Source organism: Coturnix japonica, chromosome 14 (assembly GCF_001577835.2).
Source record: "Coturnix japonica isolate 7356 chromosome 14, Coturnix japonica 2.1, whole genome shotgun sequence".
Classification (NCBI taxonomy): Eukaryota; Metazoa; Chordata; class Aves; order Galliformes; family Phasianidae; genus Coturnix; species Coturnix japonica.
In genome coordinates this window covers 10,548,164-10,564,611 of record NC_029529.1, presented here as the reverse complement: position 1 = coordinate 10,564,611, position 16,448 = coordinate 10,548,164, and the positions used below count along the sequence as shown (strand labels likewise).

At 39.1% G+C, this 16,448-nt stretch overlaps 2 protein-coding genes across 12 annotated transcripts in view; one reads left to right on the top strand and one right to left on the bottom strand.

The window, feature by feature from the left end:
• Positions 1 to 8,812, top strand: part of KIAA0556 (KIAA0556 ortholog) — a 41,933-nt gene extending 33,121 nt beyond the window's left edge. For all 9 annotated transcript variants that reach the window (XM_015877298.1, XM_032447556.1, XM_015877304.1 and 6 more), the window contains 6 exons: positions 129 to 239; positions 1,510 to 1,649; positions 3,401 to 3,502; positions 4,077 to 4,234; positions 5,915 to 6,003; positions 7,558 to 8,812. In XM_015877298.1, coding sequence (XP_015732784.1) covers positions 129 to 239; positions 1,510 to 1,649; positions 3,401 to 3,502; positions 4,077 to 4,234; positions 5,915 to 6,003; positions 7,558 to 7,613 — 656 coding nt within the window. In that variant the 3' untranslated portion in view covers positions 7,614 to 8,812. The remainder of the gene's footprint in view (positions 1 to 128; positions 240 to 1,509; positions 1,650 to 3,400; positions 3,503 to 4,076; positions 4,235 to 5,914; positions 6,004 to 7,557) is intronic.
• Positions 8,813 to 15,600: 6,788 nt separating this feature from the next.
• Positions 15,601 to 16,448, bottom strand: part of GSG1L (GSG1 like) — a 58,149-nt gene continuing 57,301 nt past the window's right edge. For all 3 annotated transcript variants that reach the window (XM_032447559.1, XM_015877312.2, XM_015877310.2), the window contains one exon: positions 15,601 to 16,441. In XM_032447559.1, the coding sequence (XP_032303450.1) occupies positions 16,030 to 16,441 (412 nt within the window). In that variant the 3' untranslated portion in view covers positions 15,601 to 16,029. The remainder of the gene's footprint in view (positions 16,442 to 16,448) is intronic.

Below are 16,448 nucleotides of genomic sequence, written 5' to 3'. Positions count from 1 at the left end.
GTTTCAACTCTAGGGCCTCATTTTTGTGTGAATACTATCAGTAACAGAAATGACAGACTTCTTGTCTAATGTTGCTTATTCAGAGAGTATCAGCATCAAATTTTCCTTAATAGTTCCTTCCATTTTAGTTATTTTCCAGTTTCAGCTTCTAACAAGTTGGGGAGATCCATACTATATTGGTTTGACTGGTCTGGAGTTGTTTGATGAGCATGGAGACCAAATCATATTAACTGAGAACAGTATCCTTTGAGTTTGATTCAGTGTTCACGGGTAACCAGTAGAGGGAATGCAGGACACATTTGAAAGATTCATAGTAATCAGAATTACTGAAGAGTTGCACTTCAGTCTTCTGTATCAGCTAAACTAAGTGTAAAAGGCATGGATGCTGTGTGAATTGTGTGTCTCAAGGGATCCTCATTGTTTAATTAATAGAGATCACAATGAAAAAAGAAAAAGCTCTTTTCTGAGTGATATTTTTATCCGTAGTTTGTATGGTGTGTGATGAAAGTGTAATGGAGAAGAAACATTTGGAAATTGAAAAGTGTTAACAGATTATTTTTAAGAGCAGGGATCGTTAGCTTATATTCTTTATGTCTTTACAGTACAATACAATGCTAGGTAAAGCTAATTCAGTAAGTTTGGAATCGACATCTGTTTCTGCTTGTACAGCGGCGTCTCCTAGATATATCAGGATCCCAGAAAGCACATTTGTCTAAGTGCTGTACTAAATGTGGTAATTCAGCTTCCAAGTCTGAAGCAAGCTTTTCCTAAGCTGCTGAATCATCTGTGTCGTTTCTTGAATTCTTTTTAAGTACATACAGATTTTAGTCTCTAAGAAGGCAAAACAAGGGAGAGTTATTGTCCCTCAAACTGGATTGGTGGGGTCCTACAATTCTAAAGACAATGCTATTCATCCATATTTCTATATGTGCCTTTGATGTATATATATTTTTAAGCATAACATTTCCTTATGGAAAAAATCTTTTCTAGAAAGCCTTTTCACTAGAAGGCTTAATCTTCCCCTCTTGAAGAAACGAAAGAAGGCGTTATTTTAGACAGTGGATTTTTATCACAAGCATTGAGGAAGTGAAGGAAAAAAAACTGGTCAGAAAGGTGACTGTTGTCTACAGGGGCATTAAGATATGTTTCATATGAGTTTCCACAACTGCACAAAAAATTCCCTAGGTGATGCTTCTTAGTGATAAGGGAACTTTATTGATGCGGTCATAAAAGTGGGCTTTAAAATAAATGAAATGCTGCTAGTTAATTTCTTCCTATTTTAGACACAATCTCGTATTCCAGGATGTGTATAAGGGCTTTCCTGCTTTTAAAAATGTGCTCTCAAGTTCTTCAGATATCTTAAATAAAGCACTTGCAGTATTCGATAACTTTTACTGCTGTACTGGAGGATACTTGCTCATGGAATGTGAAGGAAGAGGCACGAACTCTTAAAAATGGGATTTTGGAAATGTCCTTTTCGGTTATTTAAACTGAAATGATTTTTTCCAGATATTGCTGCTTTTCCAGATAGCGTCAACGTTTTAGAAGATGTATCTGGAGATATCCGAACTCCAGACAAACTCATTGACAGAGTAAATAACACAACTGATGGCAGACATATGTGGCTTGCACCACTTCTTCCTGGTTTGGTACGTTTTCTCTTAGCATCCCATTCTATCGATGTCTACAGATGTGGCTAGAAGTGTAATGGGAAAGAATACGTAATTTTGAGGTCAATTTGATATTAGTAAGCTATGCTAAATGACTGCTTGTCAGATGGAGTTCTCTTTATTCGGCTTTCTCTTTACTGCACAGAACACAACAGTACAGATGTCTCCCAGCTTTGTAAAGCCCTTGTAATTTCCATGGAGCAATAGGAGAAGAATTTGTAGTGTGCTCAGTTACAGTGAAAAAACTACTGATAAAGGAGTTTAATCTGTGTGTTGTGCAGTGAAGACCTGTCAGGTGGGAATGAACTGGGGTCTTAAATCGGTTCTTATAAAAACAGTATGTTTCCTTTACAGTAGGTTTTTTTTTAACCTATCTTGAATTTAAATTCATAAATTAGATGAGACTACTTTGTATTTTGTAAGCTAAGGCTCCAAGTGATTGAGCTCTTCTAGGAGCAGCATGTATAAAATAATGGGTACAAAATATCTAAATACAGAAAGAAGATAAACATAGATGAGTTTTGACTTCATTTCTGGGTGGACATTTTTTTTCCATGGACTTGTTTTGGGTATCATTAAGATTCATAACCCATCTTCTAGGAAACGAATGCAAGTGACAAAATGTAAAGCTGAGGTGTGTGATATTCTGCACCTTACTGCATTGGAAAAACCTTTACTAGCGTATGTTGCAGTTTTTAATTGGAGTATTAAAAGCAAGGAAGTCAATTTTGAAAATAATTCATATTGTAATGCATTGGGTGTAGTTAAGATTAAAATTTTAATTGTGAGTACTGACTGTTTGCATTCTATCCTTAAACTGTAACAAATGATACTTTTCAAGGTCCATATAGTTGTGCCATATTCCATGGTTTTGTTGCAAAGCTGGACTGCTTGGAGACATCCCAGTTGCTTAAAAGCTGCATAAATTCTGCTTCACTGGAAAATTTGAAGGCCTTAAGGAAGTTGTATATAATAGACTTTCTTTTCTTTTCTAACATTGAAGTATTTTTGTCTTTTGCAGATTTATTACTAATGTAAACGTGGTTAGAATTCTTTGTCACCCTGTCACTGATTGTCATTTTATTTATTTGCTTGAATGGATTTTCCATCAAGTTTTTCATTATTTATGACACCAACAATTGTCACGGGGCATCATAGCCCAGATTTTCTTCTGGGAAAGAAGAGATGCAGGCAGTTCCATTGATCACATCTGCCTCTCCGTCTTCAGTACAAGTAAATGAGCAATATCTCAAGCAATAGTTGTTTGGCAAGCATCAAGAGAGTTGTCTGTGTACCTCACAGAAGCAGCAGGATTTCTGATAGAGCTTTGTTAGGGTTATGGGAGGAATGAATGCTAGCATTGCAAATAAGGTGCATTCCATTCATGTGCCAGCTTGTCTCATGCTGAAGCACATCTGTATTTTGTTGATGTAATACTCATTAAGAGTATTGCTCTGCTCCTTCCCTAACTGATTAGCAGTCCAAGACAACAAGCTCAGATGCAAATATCATCTTCTGATGAGTTATATGTACATTTGAGAGGGCAACTGTGGAGAAGAGTAACACCTGTGAATTATCAGCAAGAATGATAGCTGAATTGAAATCCTTAGCATCAGTTATCTGCCCTATAGCTATATCTCTTCAAACACAGGTCAATTTGAGATGCATGTGAGATTCATTTTTTTCTTTGGGGGATTTATCTTTTAAAATGTAAATGAATTCTCTTACAGGTGAATAGAGTATATGTTATTTTTGATGTGCCTACTACTGTGTCAGTGATCAAGTTGTGGAATTATGCCAAAACCCCTCAAAGAGGTGTGAAGGAATTTGGTGTGAGTAATTTTTGTCTGCATCTTGTATCTTTTGCTGTACTTTTTCACAGTTTTCTGATGTGTGATTTTTATATGGTCTGAATGGATAGTATTCATTGCATTAACCCTGTTTGTAATATTAAAATGTTTAACCTGTGCTAGTCATAGTCCTTTGTTTCTTGTCCAAGGAAAGAACAGTTTTTCAGATAACAGGTTTAACAGAATAATGCTTTCTTTTCTCCACTGACTATGGAGCAGGTCTGTAACACCAGTTCAAACTGAAAACCCAAGTTTTAGACAGCTGAAGTGAGATGAGATTCCTAAATCTCAGAGTGATTTACTCCAGTTGATAGAAGGGTAATTATGTAAAGCATGAAATACATTTTTAATTACCTACTTGGAAACTTCTTTAGCAACATCAGTGAGAAGACGAGATGGGAGGAGAAGAATTCAAGTTTTAGAGACAGAAGCTAAACTGAGGACTGGAGTTGTAAGACAATCAGTCTGAAATGATTTCTAGTTAATTGACTGCAAGGACCATTGAAAGCAGCACCTGATTCCAAGATTTCTTTTATTATTTATTTTTTATTTGTAGCTTCTGGTGGATGACCTGCTTGTGTATAATGGGATTCTGGATATGGTGAGCCATGTGGCTTCAGGCATCCTACCCACCTGTGATCCAGTAGTTCCATATCATACCATTCTCTTTACGGATGATGATAAGATTGGCCATCAGAAGAGAACTGTAATTAGGTATGTGAGTATATCTTGACTGGAATTGTCTTGCTTTCGGAATATGTTTTCATGTGAAAAAGCATCAAATATTAGACAAATATATTTTAAATGAGATGGAAAAACTGAAAAATGGAACTCTTTTAGAAATAAGTGTTTTTGTACATCGCACAGTTGAAAACAATGTCTTAAATGTGCATCACTTGAAGGAAAGGTGACAGTTTTGCATTCAGAAATGCAAACAGTTACTTCAGAATAATATCAGATAATTTAAAAATAAGTGGAAGGAATACAAGCCTGCCTGACTTAGAATTTGTTTATAGGGATTTCCTATGATTTTTCCAAAGGACTGGCTGTTGGCTGCTGGTACTGTCAGATGTTGAAATAGGTAATTACAGTTTGAAGGTACTGGCTTACGTTTTATTTTTTACAAGAAGCTGTGTTGTCATGGTGAAATTTGGAGGTAGATGGTTTTTCAAGCAAAAGAGTGGATTGAAAATAAGAGTTTTGAGAATTTTTTCAGGGGGATGCAGAAGGGAGAAGGAGAAATGAGCATCTACTTTATTCAGTGCAGCATCTTTGTGTGAGGAAAGTTGTTTTGCTGGAAGCAGGGAAACTTCAGCTGCAATTGTAGAGCTGTTCCATGTGACTTCCTTTGCACGTACTCATATAATGCGTAGATCAGTTGGTTTAGTCTTGGGAGGTTTCCTTATTGGTCATATATACTGCAGATTCTGTTTTCCAGTAAAAATCATGCAGTCTTCCCTTCTAGAATTCCTGTGCTTGGTTTTTGTCTGTCTTCTATTCCCTTTCTGTCTCATTCTAACCCACTGAATGGCAGGGGTTCTTTGGCAGCAGAAGACACATCTTACTACCTGCTGGATATCACCCCTACTTATAAAAGATGCTCTTGATCTTTCGCATGTTGATACCTCAGACTTTGACCTATTCTTTCATGTATCACTGTTCAGTACTTCATGAACCCTCTCATTATCATCAGTGATGTAAATACTGATGTGCTGCTTCAGTATTGGTTCTCCTGTTGCCCTATGCCCATTGCGGAGGCATTCCATTTTTCTATAATAGAAGCCTGTTGTGTGTGGTATTTGTAGAGAGAAGAAAAAAAAATAAGACTTTTTGTCTGATGGGTATTTTCTTTAACTTTCAGTTCAACTCGCGGCTTCCTCTGTAATGAGTTTAACTTTGGTTTTAATAATTTCTTTCTCATAAAGAAGTAATAAAATTATGTGGCCTGCAAACAAAACTCGTCACAGCAAATGAATTTTGTTTAGTTCATAAATTTTTCATGAATAATTGCTATATCAACATTACAAAACAGTGTGAAGTTCAATGTAGGGCTTTTAGACTCTTTGTACTGTAAAATCTCACTTTGGTTAATGTGGTTCAAACTGTGTAGGCAGGCAAGGAAATTGTAGAGTGAATATGATGTTATTTGAAAATGTGCCTGCTGCAACCTACACCACTCATTAGACTGGCATACTTCAGGTAGATGCAGAATGCCTTTCCTTTTTAGGTAGTTTCATATTATATACACATATATATGGTTCATAGGCACGCCTGTGTGTAAGTATATATTTTGCCTCCTGAACTGAGTAACTTATTTGATAACCTTTTTCTGTAAATCTTGTAACTTTTCAAAATGATTATTTTGGTTATTGTACTGACTTTAATCTTTCTCAGCAATCACGTGGGAGATCAGGATGTACGAATGATGAACGAAAATCAGATCGTTACCAACAGCAAAAAGAAGCAGGTTGTGGCTGATCCAGGTTAGTTCTGTCTTCTACAGTTTTCTTCTGCTTTTGTGGAACATGAGCAGAATGAATAGTAAACATAGTTATTGACCAAGCTGGGAAAAGAAGTGAGATTTGCACCTCTCTTTTAATTTTGTTCTTCCTTAGGAAAGCAAACGTGGAATATCATGCTCTTAATTTTTATTCTTTACCTAAATCTGAAAGTGGATTGGATCAGTCAAAGGTTTACGTGGCGTGTAATCATAGCTCATACCAACAGAAATGCAGAGGTCTTCAGGAAAGAAACTGACTCAAGATCAATTTATAACTCATGTGATTGTTCAGGTCCAAAGATAGCTTTTGGAGTAATAAGCTTGTTGCATCCCCACCGGCCTTATAAGCAGCTTTTGAGAATGTGTGCGAGCCTCAGAATTACCTGCTTGTTACTCCTCGAGCAAATCCAAAATCACAATATATGAAACTGGGATGAAGATCCCAGATGTCTGTCTTGATGGTCTCTTCTCTCTTACAAGTGATAATTAAAAAGACAGCCTGTTTGTTTTCTTTTTCCCAAAGAGAGACAGTAGATTGTATTTATAGTCTGAAGTGTCCCAGTCATTCTCTGTAAAATCCTCAGGATAGCTCCCTAAATACGTTACATATTCTCAGCCAAGCTGGTATATTCATGATTGTTTTTCTTCCCTGAGCATGACAATTTCTCTAGTTCATTTATCTGGAAAGTGCTACAGAAATTATTTGATGGCTTTTAATAACACTTCTGTAGGAGAAGGATTTCAAATGCCATTACCTGTGCAAATATAGCTTGAGTATTAATACATTAGCACTATCTGTGTCAAAATTATCCTACACACCTCTCTACTTGTTGTAATGACAACTTGAGTTGCAGTGCAGACGTGCCCTGTATCATGGAGGAAAAAAGTTTTTGTCTCTTTGGAGTCAGTCCATCTTCTTTATTGGGAGATGGAATGAATTATGCCATCGTTGCTTTCAGATTTTGCTTTTCTACCTCCTCTTGTTGGCTCATTCTTTATTATACATCTTCTTCTATATCCATACTGTTCTCTAAATATAATCCCACACCTGTGATGTACACAGTCTCTGAAGCCATATTGTTCATGTAAAATAATAAATTGAAATGTCAAGGGAAGGATGAACCACAAGAAAAAGCAAGTGTTATGCTTTGGTCTGAAATGGAACAGCAGTCAGTGCCTGTATGATCCAGTTCAGCTACTGCCTTCTTTCTGGGTACCTTTCTGTGGACAGAAACTTGTGCATGTCATGTGAATGCTCCTCTATGTCCATTGCAAGATGGAGTAGCAGATTATTATAGAGTTACTTCCTTGCTCTGATTTAGTTGTTTGCTGTCCTGCAGTCTGGCACTCTGAGATCTTTCTTTCTATAAGGAAGTAGTTGGCATTGCTTGCTGTCAGTGTAGGATATGGTACTGAAAAGTGCAATCTTCGTTCTGGAATGGAAATAGAAATGAGAACGTTTCTTGCTCTTTTTAGTCTGTGACTTTGTTGTTGATGTAGGAGCATTTTTAAAACAGCACTCAATTTTCCTTAACAGCTTTGCGTCCAAAAACCTGTCTATGTGAAAAAGGACTGCAGAGGAGGAAAAGATAACAAGGGCTTGACTGTGAAGTCCTGAATACATCCAGCTCTGGACACTTGCATCTTGGAGAGCTAGATGACTTATCATCCAAATGGAATTTACTCCATGCTTGCTGCTGAACCACCTCTTGTCTTATGAGAGGAAGTTATCTTTGCTACAGGGAAACTTCCTTCAGTAATGAAATTTGAAGCATGAACTGTTTAGTTTTCTGGTTCTTTTCTTGTCATTATCTGCAATGACAGATCAGAAAAGTGGGTTTATTGGGCTTTAATGAGTAAGCTTTGGCTTTCACTTACCTTTTTTTCTTTTTCCAGTGAAAAAGTGATTTCTTCCATTGTTTCACTACTATGTAAAAGCAAAAAAAAGAAAAAAACACTGGCACTCTATACATCCTTCAGAGTCTCTCTGCCCTTCGCTACAGCCTGCATTTGGTTCTGTGAAACAAGGAGGCCATCTCTCTGGGCTGCACCAACCAGCTCTGCTGCCAGCGTTGTACTATCCCTTTTGAGGAGTGGTAAAGGCATTTTAATGAGCAGATGGTAAGGAGCAAATGGCATTTTAAAAACACTGAGTATCCTGGACATCTGGCCATCTAACCAGAAATTCTAACCAAATAATTGTGCTTCAGGATTTGTAGCTATGCAAATATGCTTTTCAGTGAATATTTGTCAGTGGTGACAACCTGTAAATCTCGTATAAGATCTCATAGAACATTCTTTCTTTCTCATTTAGAACTTATTCATTGTTTTCAGATAGAACTGAAAGCTCTGAAATGCTTTTTTGTGTGAAACAAAGATACATACATACTATTGCAGCTCCTGATACAGCTCCTTCACTTGCTGTACCAGGTCAGGAGCTGCAGTAGCATGTGTATTTGCTTACAAAATACTTAGCTGTTGTTAGCTAAGACCAAAGTTAGCAATACTGAATTTCTCTGTATCAATGGAGTTTTGTACTAAATGAAAAACACTTCTATATGTAAAATAGATACTGATTTGTTTATAATATAAGTAGACTTTGTTATGGAATTTAATTGTTGGTATTGTTATTAGCATGAGAAGTGCTCATGCTAAAAAGAAGCATAGGAATAAAAGACATTTTCACAAAGCTTGCTTAGGAGCTTTGCTTTCTGTAAATAGCTGGCTTCGCATAAGTGTCTGTTGGCCACAATGGCATTCATACTAGTTATTAAACTTGTGGACATCTTGCAGTACTGGTGCTTCTTTCCCCATAATTGCTACAGTATGAAAAGAAGGTGAATTTCTTTGAAATATTTCAAAAAGATGAAGTTGTGGAACATTTACCTCTATAGTATCACTGGCTGAAAGGAAGGTTTGCTCTGGGATGATGTATGGCACTAAGGTGAGGCCTGGTGAAGTCCTTGATCCTGGGTAGTCATATGTAGAAAGTAGTGTAATGCTTTAAAGCTACTTCATTTGTCGCTATAGTGTAGGAAATTGCAGCATTTGCCCTCCTGATGAGTTATGATGACCCTTTATGTAACAAAGATGTTTTAGTGTCCTAATCAGTCCTATGTATTCCAACTACAAGAATTGTCTCCATAGCGAATTGGGGGGAAATAATGATTATTTTTCACTTATTTTTAACTTGTTACAGGTACGATTTTTTGAGAGAAGCATCTAAGGAGGGAAAAGAAGAGTATGCATGCTATTAAGAAAATCCTCGTGTGAAGTACCTTAGCCAGTGTCAAGTAATGTCAGAAACACAGCAAAAGCAGTTCTCAAGCAGCAGTAACACATCTTTCCACATTATCTAAAGCATGACAAAGGAAACAGGACAGTTAACAAGAACTTTGGTTGAGTTCTTGAATAGGAATTAAACTTCAGCCCAGATCAGTTTCAGAGCCACTCACAAACCTCTGAGCTGTAGTTGCTGTCTTTTTACCTGCATATAGTGGCTTCCCAGGGATTAGATCAAAATGGTGAGTTTGTCCCACTCAGGGGCAGAAGATAAAGGAGAATAATCTGTGAGGAAATAAATGTCGTGCTGCATAGTTTTTGATTTGTAAAAACATATTTTAATCAGTCGGAAATGAAATCTGAAACCAAAGATGCCTTAGAAGGCTTGCAACTTGTTTTCTAATTTCTGCCTTTCTTTTTCTGGTGTAATACAGTAGATTTTCATTTCTGTGGCTGAGAAGTACCCATCTGTGAGCAGGGGAGCAAGCAACGAAGCATACAGTGTAAGAGATAACATGTGATACGTGGAAGCTCCTGTATTACTGAGTCAGGAGAGTCATCCTCATCTTGGAGGATGAAACCGGAGGAGATCCATGAGAAGCTGGTCATGAAGCTACACTGCTACATTCTGCTTAGTTGGTTCTGTTTTCTGCAAGATTTCCTGATCCTGTGGAGATTTTACCAGGTTTTGGTATGTTAGCGAGTCCCTAAACCAGCAGTGGTGTGGGCTGACACTGATGCCTCTCCTCCAGAGAGGAGAGAGGGAAGCAGTGGGGAATGGAACATACTGCAGGAGTGTTTGCTTCCATTTGAATGCTGTGGTCTTTGTATTCAGATCAAAAGAAGAAGGAAGGGCTCCTGGCTCAGTGGTCTCTTTACCCATTTCTGTGACTGTTTGCTTGTTTGCTGAGAAATGACTTACAGCCCATGTGAGACACAAACATCCCTTTATCACGCAGCTTGTATCACCCTAATGGAATTCTGTCAGCTGAGGATAAAATGTGGACTAAAAAAGCAATTATAGAGTGAATCTCCTAGCTGCAGGAAGAGCTGAGAGATGGGGACAGAGTGCCCATCTGGAGTAATTTCCTGTCTGACTGGCCTCTAAATCTTGCTGGGAAGAGATCAATTTTCCACCCCTGTCTAACAGCATCAGCTCCATTCACCCTGCCTCAGGACCCTAGGAAGTGCTGCAGTGTTCAGACCCAGGCATAAAAGGAAATATTTGCTAATTTCAACTTCCTTCTTACTGACCTAAAAATTACTGGAAAAGGGGGGGAGGGGAGGAATAAGCTACAGGCCTTCTACCTGACTGGGCTCTAGTGTTCTGTTTCATAGCAGCTGAAGGAGAGGACTGACCATTCCAATAACCAGCAGCACAGTAGGACTACTTCCAGTGGTGCTTGGTTCTGCACTTAGAGCTCACTGCTTTAACTCTGATTAGGAGAAAAACAGCCTCCTGATCTGCTAGCAACTTTCTCCAGGTATGCTGGTTGTTAATTTTTCCTGGAAGGTCCAAATTGTTCAGTGAAGTCTTGCCTTTTAGGTTCTGACACCCGCAAGGTCTGTTAGGTGCGACTAAACTCAGTTTGGCTGTTTATTACTTCACTGGACTTAAAATAAATCAGCATGTGTAGAGTGTAGTTTTCCCAAGAAAACAGAGATTCTGGGGGAAATTAAACCTAGGGAGAGAAAAAGATACAAGTATTTTCCTGCTTTTTCTTATATGTGAGCTGTTGTTTCAGAGTATCCCTCAGCTCATCGAGTTTGAACTGGAAAAAGCATTTCCCAATGTTTTGTTTAAAAGTTCAGCATAATGGACTAGGCATGCTCAGGTGGGGAATATCAGAGAATGCTTAAGAAACTCAGAAATAAGAAATAGCCATCTCATCAAAGAAGCTAGTTCCTACCTGTAGGAATTCTGGCCCTGGAAGAGGCAGTATGTGCAGTTCTAAAGAGAGATGCTTTATTTCAGGTTTTGTATCTAGCTGCTGTTTCACTGCCTTCGTAAGGAGTGGGAAGAGGCTGAGGCTCAGCTGCTGTCACCTGGGAGCATGAACCCTGCTGAGTGTTAGAGGCTGAACAGACTTCCAAGTCATAGAGAAGGCTCACACAGAAAGCGTGAGTGGTGGGCATAAGGATAGGGGACAACAAAACCTGCCCTGGCTGAAGGTTTCTCCTGGAAGTGTCTCTTCAAGAGGAGCATTATGTATGGGAGAAGAGATGGTCCCTGCTGTAAAGGTAATGAACCAAGAGCAGTTGAGCCCTTTCATCTTTTTCACTGAGATTTCTCTTCTGCCTGATAGCAATGTGAGGGGGCAGCCAGGACAGACATTGTTGTCAGTTACTGAGAAAAGAACTTTCATCTTGAGCAAGAAGAGTGTTCAAAGAGGATGGGGGCTGAGGCAGCACCAGTGCAGCCTTACAGAGGGTTGACAGGAGTCAGCCAGCAAAGCTGAGCTAAGATCAGACACCGATGACTGCCATCCCTGCTTGCTCACGAGTGTAGTGCCTGTTATTCATAGCTTTGTGCTCTTTTTCATTGCAAACTTTTTGTGTCTTTTTCTGCAATTACACAATTTTAAACCTTTTGAAATAATTAATGTTAGATAGTTATCTTTGCCAGGCTGGACCTTACAGACTTTTAAGATGTTGACTGTCTACACTGCATGGGAAGAAGGGTGATGTGGCAGTCTGAAAATGGATGGGCAGAGTGATGGGTTGTTTGTTCTCTCTTCTAATGCTGAGTAGGGATCAGCTTTGGAACATGGAAGAGTTGAGTCCTTATTTAGCAGATGGCTGAGGATGCCTTTACCAACAGATGCTTACTGTTGCTAAAAGTTGACAGCTTTGTGAGGACACCCAACAAACAGCAATCTACTGGAATCATTAATGTATAATAGATGCTTTCTTAGTTCCCGAGTTTAAAAATGTTTGAATGTAGGAAGATCCTTAGTTAAAAATATACGTGCTGCTTAATTCTTGTGTTTTCTTCTAACCATCTGGCTTAGAGACATGATACTGGGCAAGGTGGAACCCATCCGACCCAGTGTAGCATATTCTTACCATCAGGGTGCCGTGTAGGAGTTATGTGTGTTCCAGGGGAAAGCTCTCGGTGAGCTGTGAGAGTGATTGAGAAGACCTTTGTTCTGATAGCTGGTAATTGTATGGAAAAGGGGTTAGGGGAATGCTGAAGTAGTTTTTAATGGTCTTATTCCATCCTCCATCTTAGACTATTACAGTCTTTTTCTATATGCAGTCATACTGATGTTTGCTGTTTGTTGGTGTAAAGCTCTCTGTGTAAGTAGCATAGGCAGAATCACATCTCTGTGGGAGTCACGCATACATACGCATCATTAAATTTGCTATGTATTTAGTTTTAATCCTGCTGATGGGGGTCATGTAGAATGTAAATCCTTTCGTCTGGTTGCATAGTAGCAACAGTATTTGTTACCAAAATATTTTTGAGTTTTATTTTGAGGATGTAAGGAATTTGCACACACACACACACACACACAAAATATATGTGAATTCATTCAACATTTACATTCCTAAAAGTCTGCACATGGTCTTGAACGCTGGCACAGAACCCTCAGCCTTTTAGAAAAGCAACGCAAAGCTGAAGTCAGATGTGACACTGTCACAAAATCAGAGTAATTGAGGCTGGAAGGGACCTTCAGATATCCCCAGTCCAATGTACTGCTCAAAGCTGGGACAGCTGGGAGATCAGATGGGTCACACGGGGCTGCATCCCATTCAGCCCTGAAAGCTTCTAGGAATGGAGACTGCACGGCCTCTCTGGGCAGCCTGCTTTAATACTTGGCTATGAATAGCATGCTTTTTTTCCCCGCGACACATGGTAATTTATACTTTCTCTCACTGATTAAAGGCCTTGGTCAGCATGGATAAGACATCTGGCACCACAGAAAGGTCATCTCTTCTGTCATCATCTAGCTGTACGATAATAAATTCGGTCTTCCAATGATAATTTTAGATTTGCAAATTAGCAGAAGTCTTATGATCTATCTCTCTTGTGCTCTACTGGAGTCGCTGCTAAGAAGAAAGTAAGCAGCAAAGCTCCCTGAAACATTTTAAGCCTAAACAGTGGTAAAATGTAATCTACAATGAACGTCACTTTCTGGCTTGTTTCCAAAATAGCGTTTTTGGATCACTTGCTATATACTGGAAATTATTTGGTAAGGATTGGTTGGCGAACAGATGAATCAAAGTGACATTTCCATTACCAACAGGAGATCTATCTGCGGTCAGAATTCATGGAGAAAGATGCGGGATGGTTGTAAGCCTATTCATTATGTTTAATATTGTCAGAGGAACGAAATAGCTTCTATTATTCATCTCTCTGGGATGGTAATGTATCTGAATATTAATACAAAAATGGGAATCTGATCAAAACCTACTGACCCAGCAAGACATTGATATGTATTTTAATCGCTCTCTTTGGGACACTGAAAAAAAAAAAAAAAGCACTTTTCACAATAAATCTGCAAGAAATCAGGATCATCTGCATTTCTCAGTGGGATACCTGGATACATCGGTGTGTATCCTGTCCTCATGTCTGAGGTCCATCAGATCTTGTTTCCCTCCATAGCCCTTCTACCGGTTGGATGTGTGTCAGGCCCCAGTGCAGGTGGTATTTTTCATAGTGAAAAATAATCCCCTGTAGGAATTCATGAACAGAAGAAATGGAAAGAGATCTCCAGAGATGGTTTCACCTTGGGAAACAGAGATGGTGGGTTCAATGTGAAAGTTACTGAAGTCAGGTTGTATTGGATTGTGCAAAGGGAGGTAGGTATGTAAATGCATAGAGATCACATAAGGAGAGCAGAACGGAGAAGGGATTAATGGTAATGAATGGTGCTGCCCGAGCACTGTGACTCGTATTTCAGGAAAGATGATGCTGATAATGAATATTAAAGAAGCTGACATTCCCTAGAACTAGTTCTGCTATATTTTAAACCATAAACCAGAAGGGCTGTTGGACTTTGCGGAAAGCATTCACATTATGCAGGGGTATTATTATTAACAGAACAAAGGGGTAAGCATGAGGTCATAAAATGTATGATTTAATGACCAAATTTGACTGTAATTATGCATTAGAAATATTCATGAGAAGTCTACAAAGTGAATCAGCAGTGCGTGATCTAACCATGGTAAGCAGCCCTTCAAAACAGTGTTGCAGGAACTTCGCCATTTATCTTCCTTATTCGTTGATGCAGATGTAGATGAGGTTTCTACACCTTGGTGATCTCCTGGTGCAGTGCTTATGGAAGAATAGAACTCCTTGGGATTTCCTATTGTGAACCTGATCTACCAGCGGCTCCATTACAGGTTGGTTCTATAACTGTTTAAATGAAGTTTTACAGCTTACTTTTTGCAGCGTATCTTTTATAACTTAGTTTCTTTTATAAAATACTGTCTGATAGAGCAACTGGACCTGCTGACCTCCAGCAGTCAACCAGAGGCCTAAATTATTCTCTGACTTTGTAAGCAGCGTGGATCGGGAACTTCTCTGTAGCATAACTTATCTTCTGTAGGATCTGTTCTGCCAACTGAACTCTACTGAGCCATAGCATGATGAATATTAATAGATTGCTTAATTAACTCAATCAATCAGTGCAAATAAAAGATTGCCCAAGGCTGAGAACAGTATTCGTGTCCTCATGGTTCTGACCAGGCTCCTAGAGAAGGACACGGGGGAAGGCAGGCTTTTGGTCTAAGCTGTGTGTGCAGTACTCTCAGGTCCTCAGGTTGCACATAGGGATGAATGCATAACAGAGTGTGCTGCTTGGGTAAGGGTAATACTAATGAATCTCTGAGTCTGGGTATGGCTGGAGAATAGCAAATGTAATGTCTATAGTTAAGAAAGGATAGAAAAATTATTTAGTTCAGTATTGGCACTTCAGACTTGAAAGCATTTACTAAGTGGGGAAAAAACATTGTTCCGTAGTTTAATGGAGAAGAGGATGGAACACAACATGGATTTGCAGACTGATTTCTCCTTGTGTGTCTGATTGCCTTCTTCTATCATGCATGAACTGACATAAGGACTTCCTGCACGCTTTTATGTGTTGACTCACCAACTATCTACAGTGGAGACCAGGTTGCTGTGCCTGGGTTTTCTTCCCATGTAACACAGGATGTTGCTGCACATGGGAAGTGGTTTGCTACATGGCTTATGTTCCATCCCAGTGTGTATTAAAATGGTGTTTGTTGATTGATTTTTTTTAATATGCAAAGTATTTTTAGACAAAAAAAAAAAAAAGAAAAATAGGACAAGTACAGTTTTCTAACAAGTAATGTCATTTAATGAATGATATAGTCTAGAAAATAGAAACTACCCAGATGCTGGTTGGTTGGTAGGTCTGTTTGGGGTTAGGGAGGCCCTTGCTTGAGCACACGATGCCTTGTTTCAATTCTTTTGGCAGCATTTGTAGTTGCTGGAAACAAGGAAACATCCACGTATAGAAAGAGACACTAAGGGGGCATTTTTTTTGTCTAAAATATGGTAAGTATGCAGAACGTCTTCCCACCCTGTCTCATCAGGTGATGTGAAGGGCTCAGAGCTCACCAAGGTGTTAGAGATGATTCGTTCCTGGAAGGGATAGACTCAACCAGTTAAATGCACCGCAGTCCAGTGCTCAAAAGTCATAAGGGATTTCCCACTTTGCAGAAGGTTTTGTGCACTTTGATGTTATTGCACTTCTTTCTAGGTGCTTTTCTGCATGTGTTGTGTCTGTTCCCTCAAGGTCTGGCTGCTAATTCCAGGGAATATGCTTTTCAGAATGTCACAATACACTGTGTACAACTCTGGGTCTATTTTGGGCCTGGGCAGAGGTCTGGCATTGCTTGCCTGTTCGGTGACCGAGTGCTGCAGCAAGTACACATCACTGAATAGTGCAGTCAGGATTTTGTGTGCAGCTTTGTAAGGATCTTCTTCAGACTGCACCATTGCCTTGAGCTCTGTCAGTGTGTAGCCATTGTAGCGCTTGCTGTCTTCTGCCAGGGGCTGCACAGTCTCACCAATGTGTCTCACTTTCCACTTCAAGCATTTCAGTTCGTCTTTTACGTCTTCTAGTTCTTTCTCCATGGCTTGGAATTCCTCTGTGGTTACAAATCTCCTGCCAA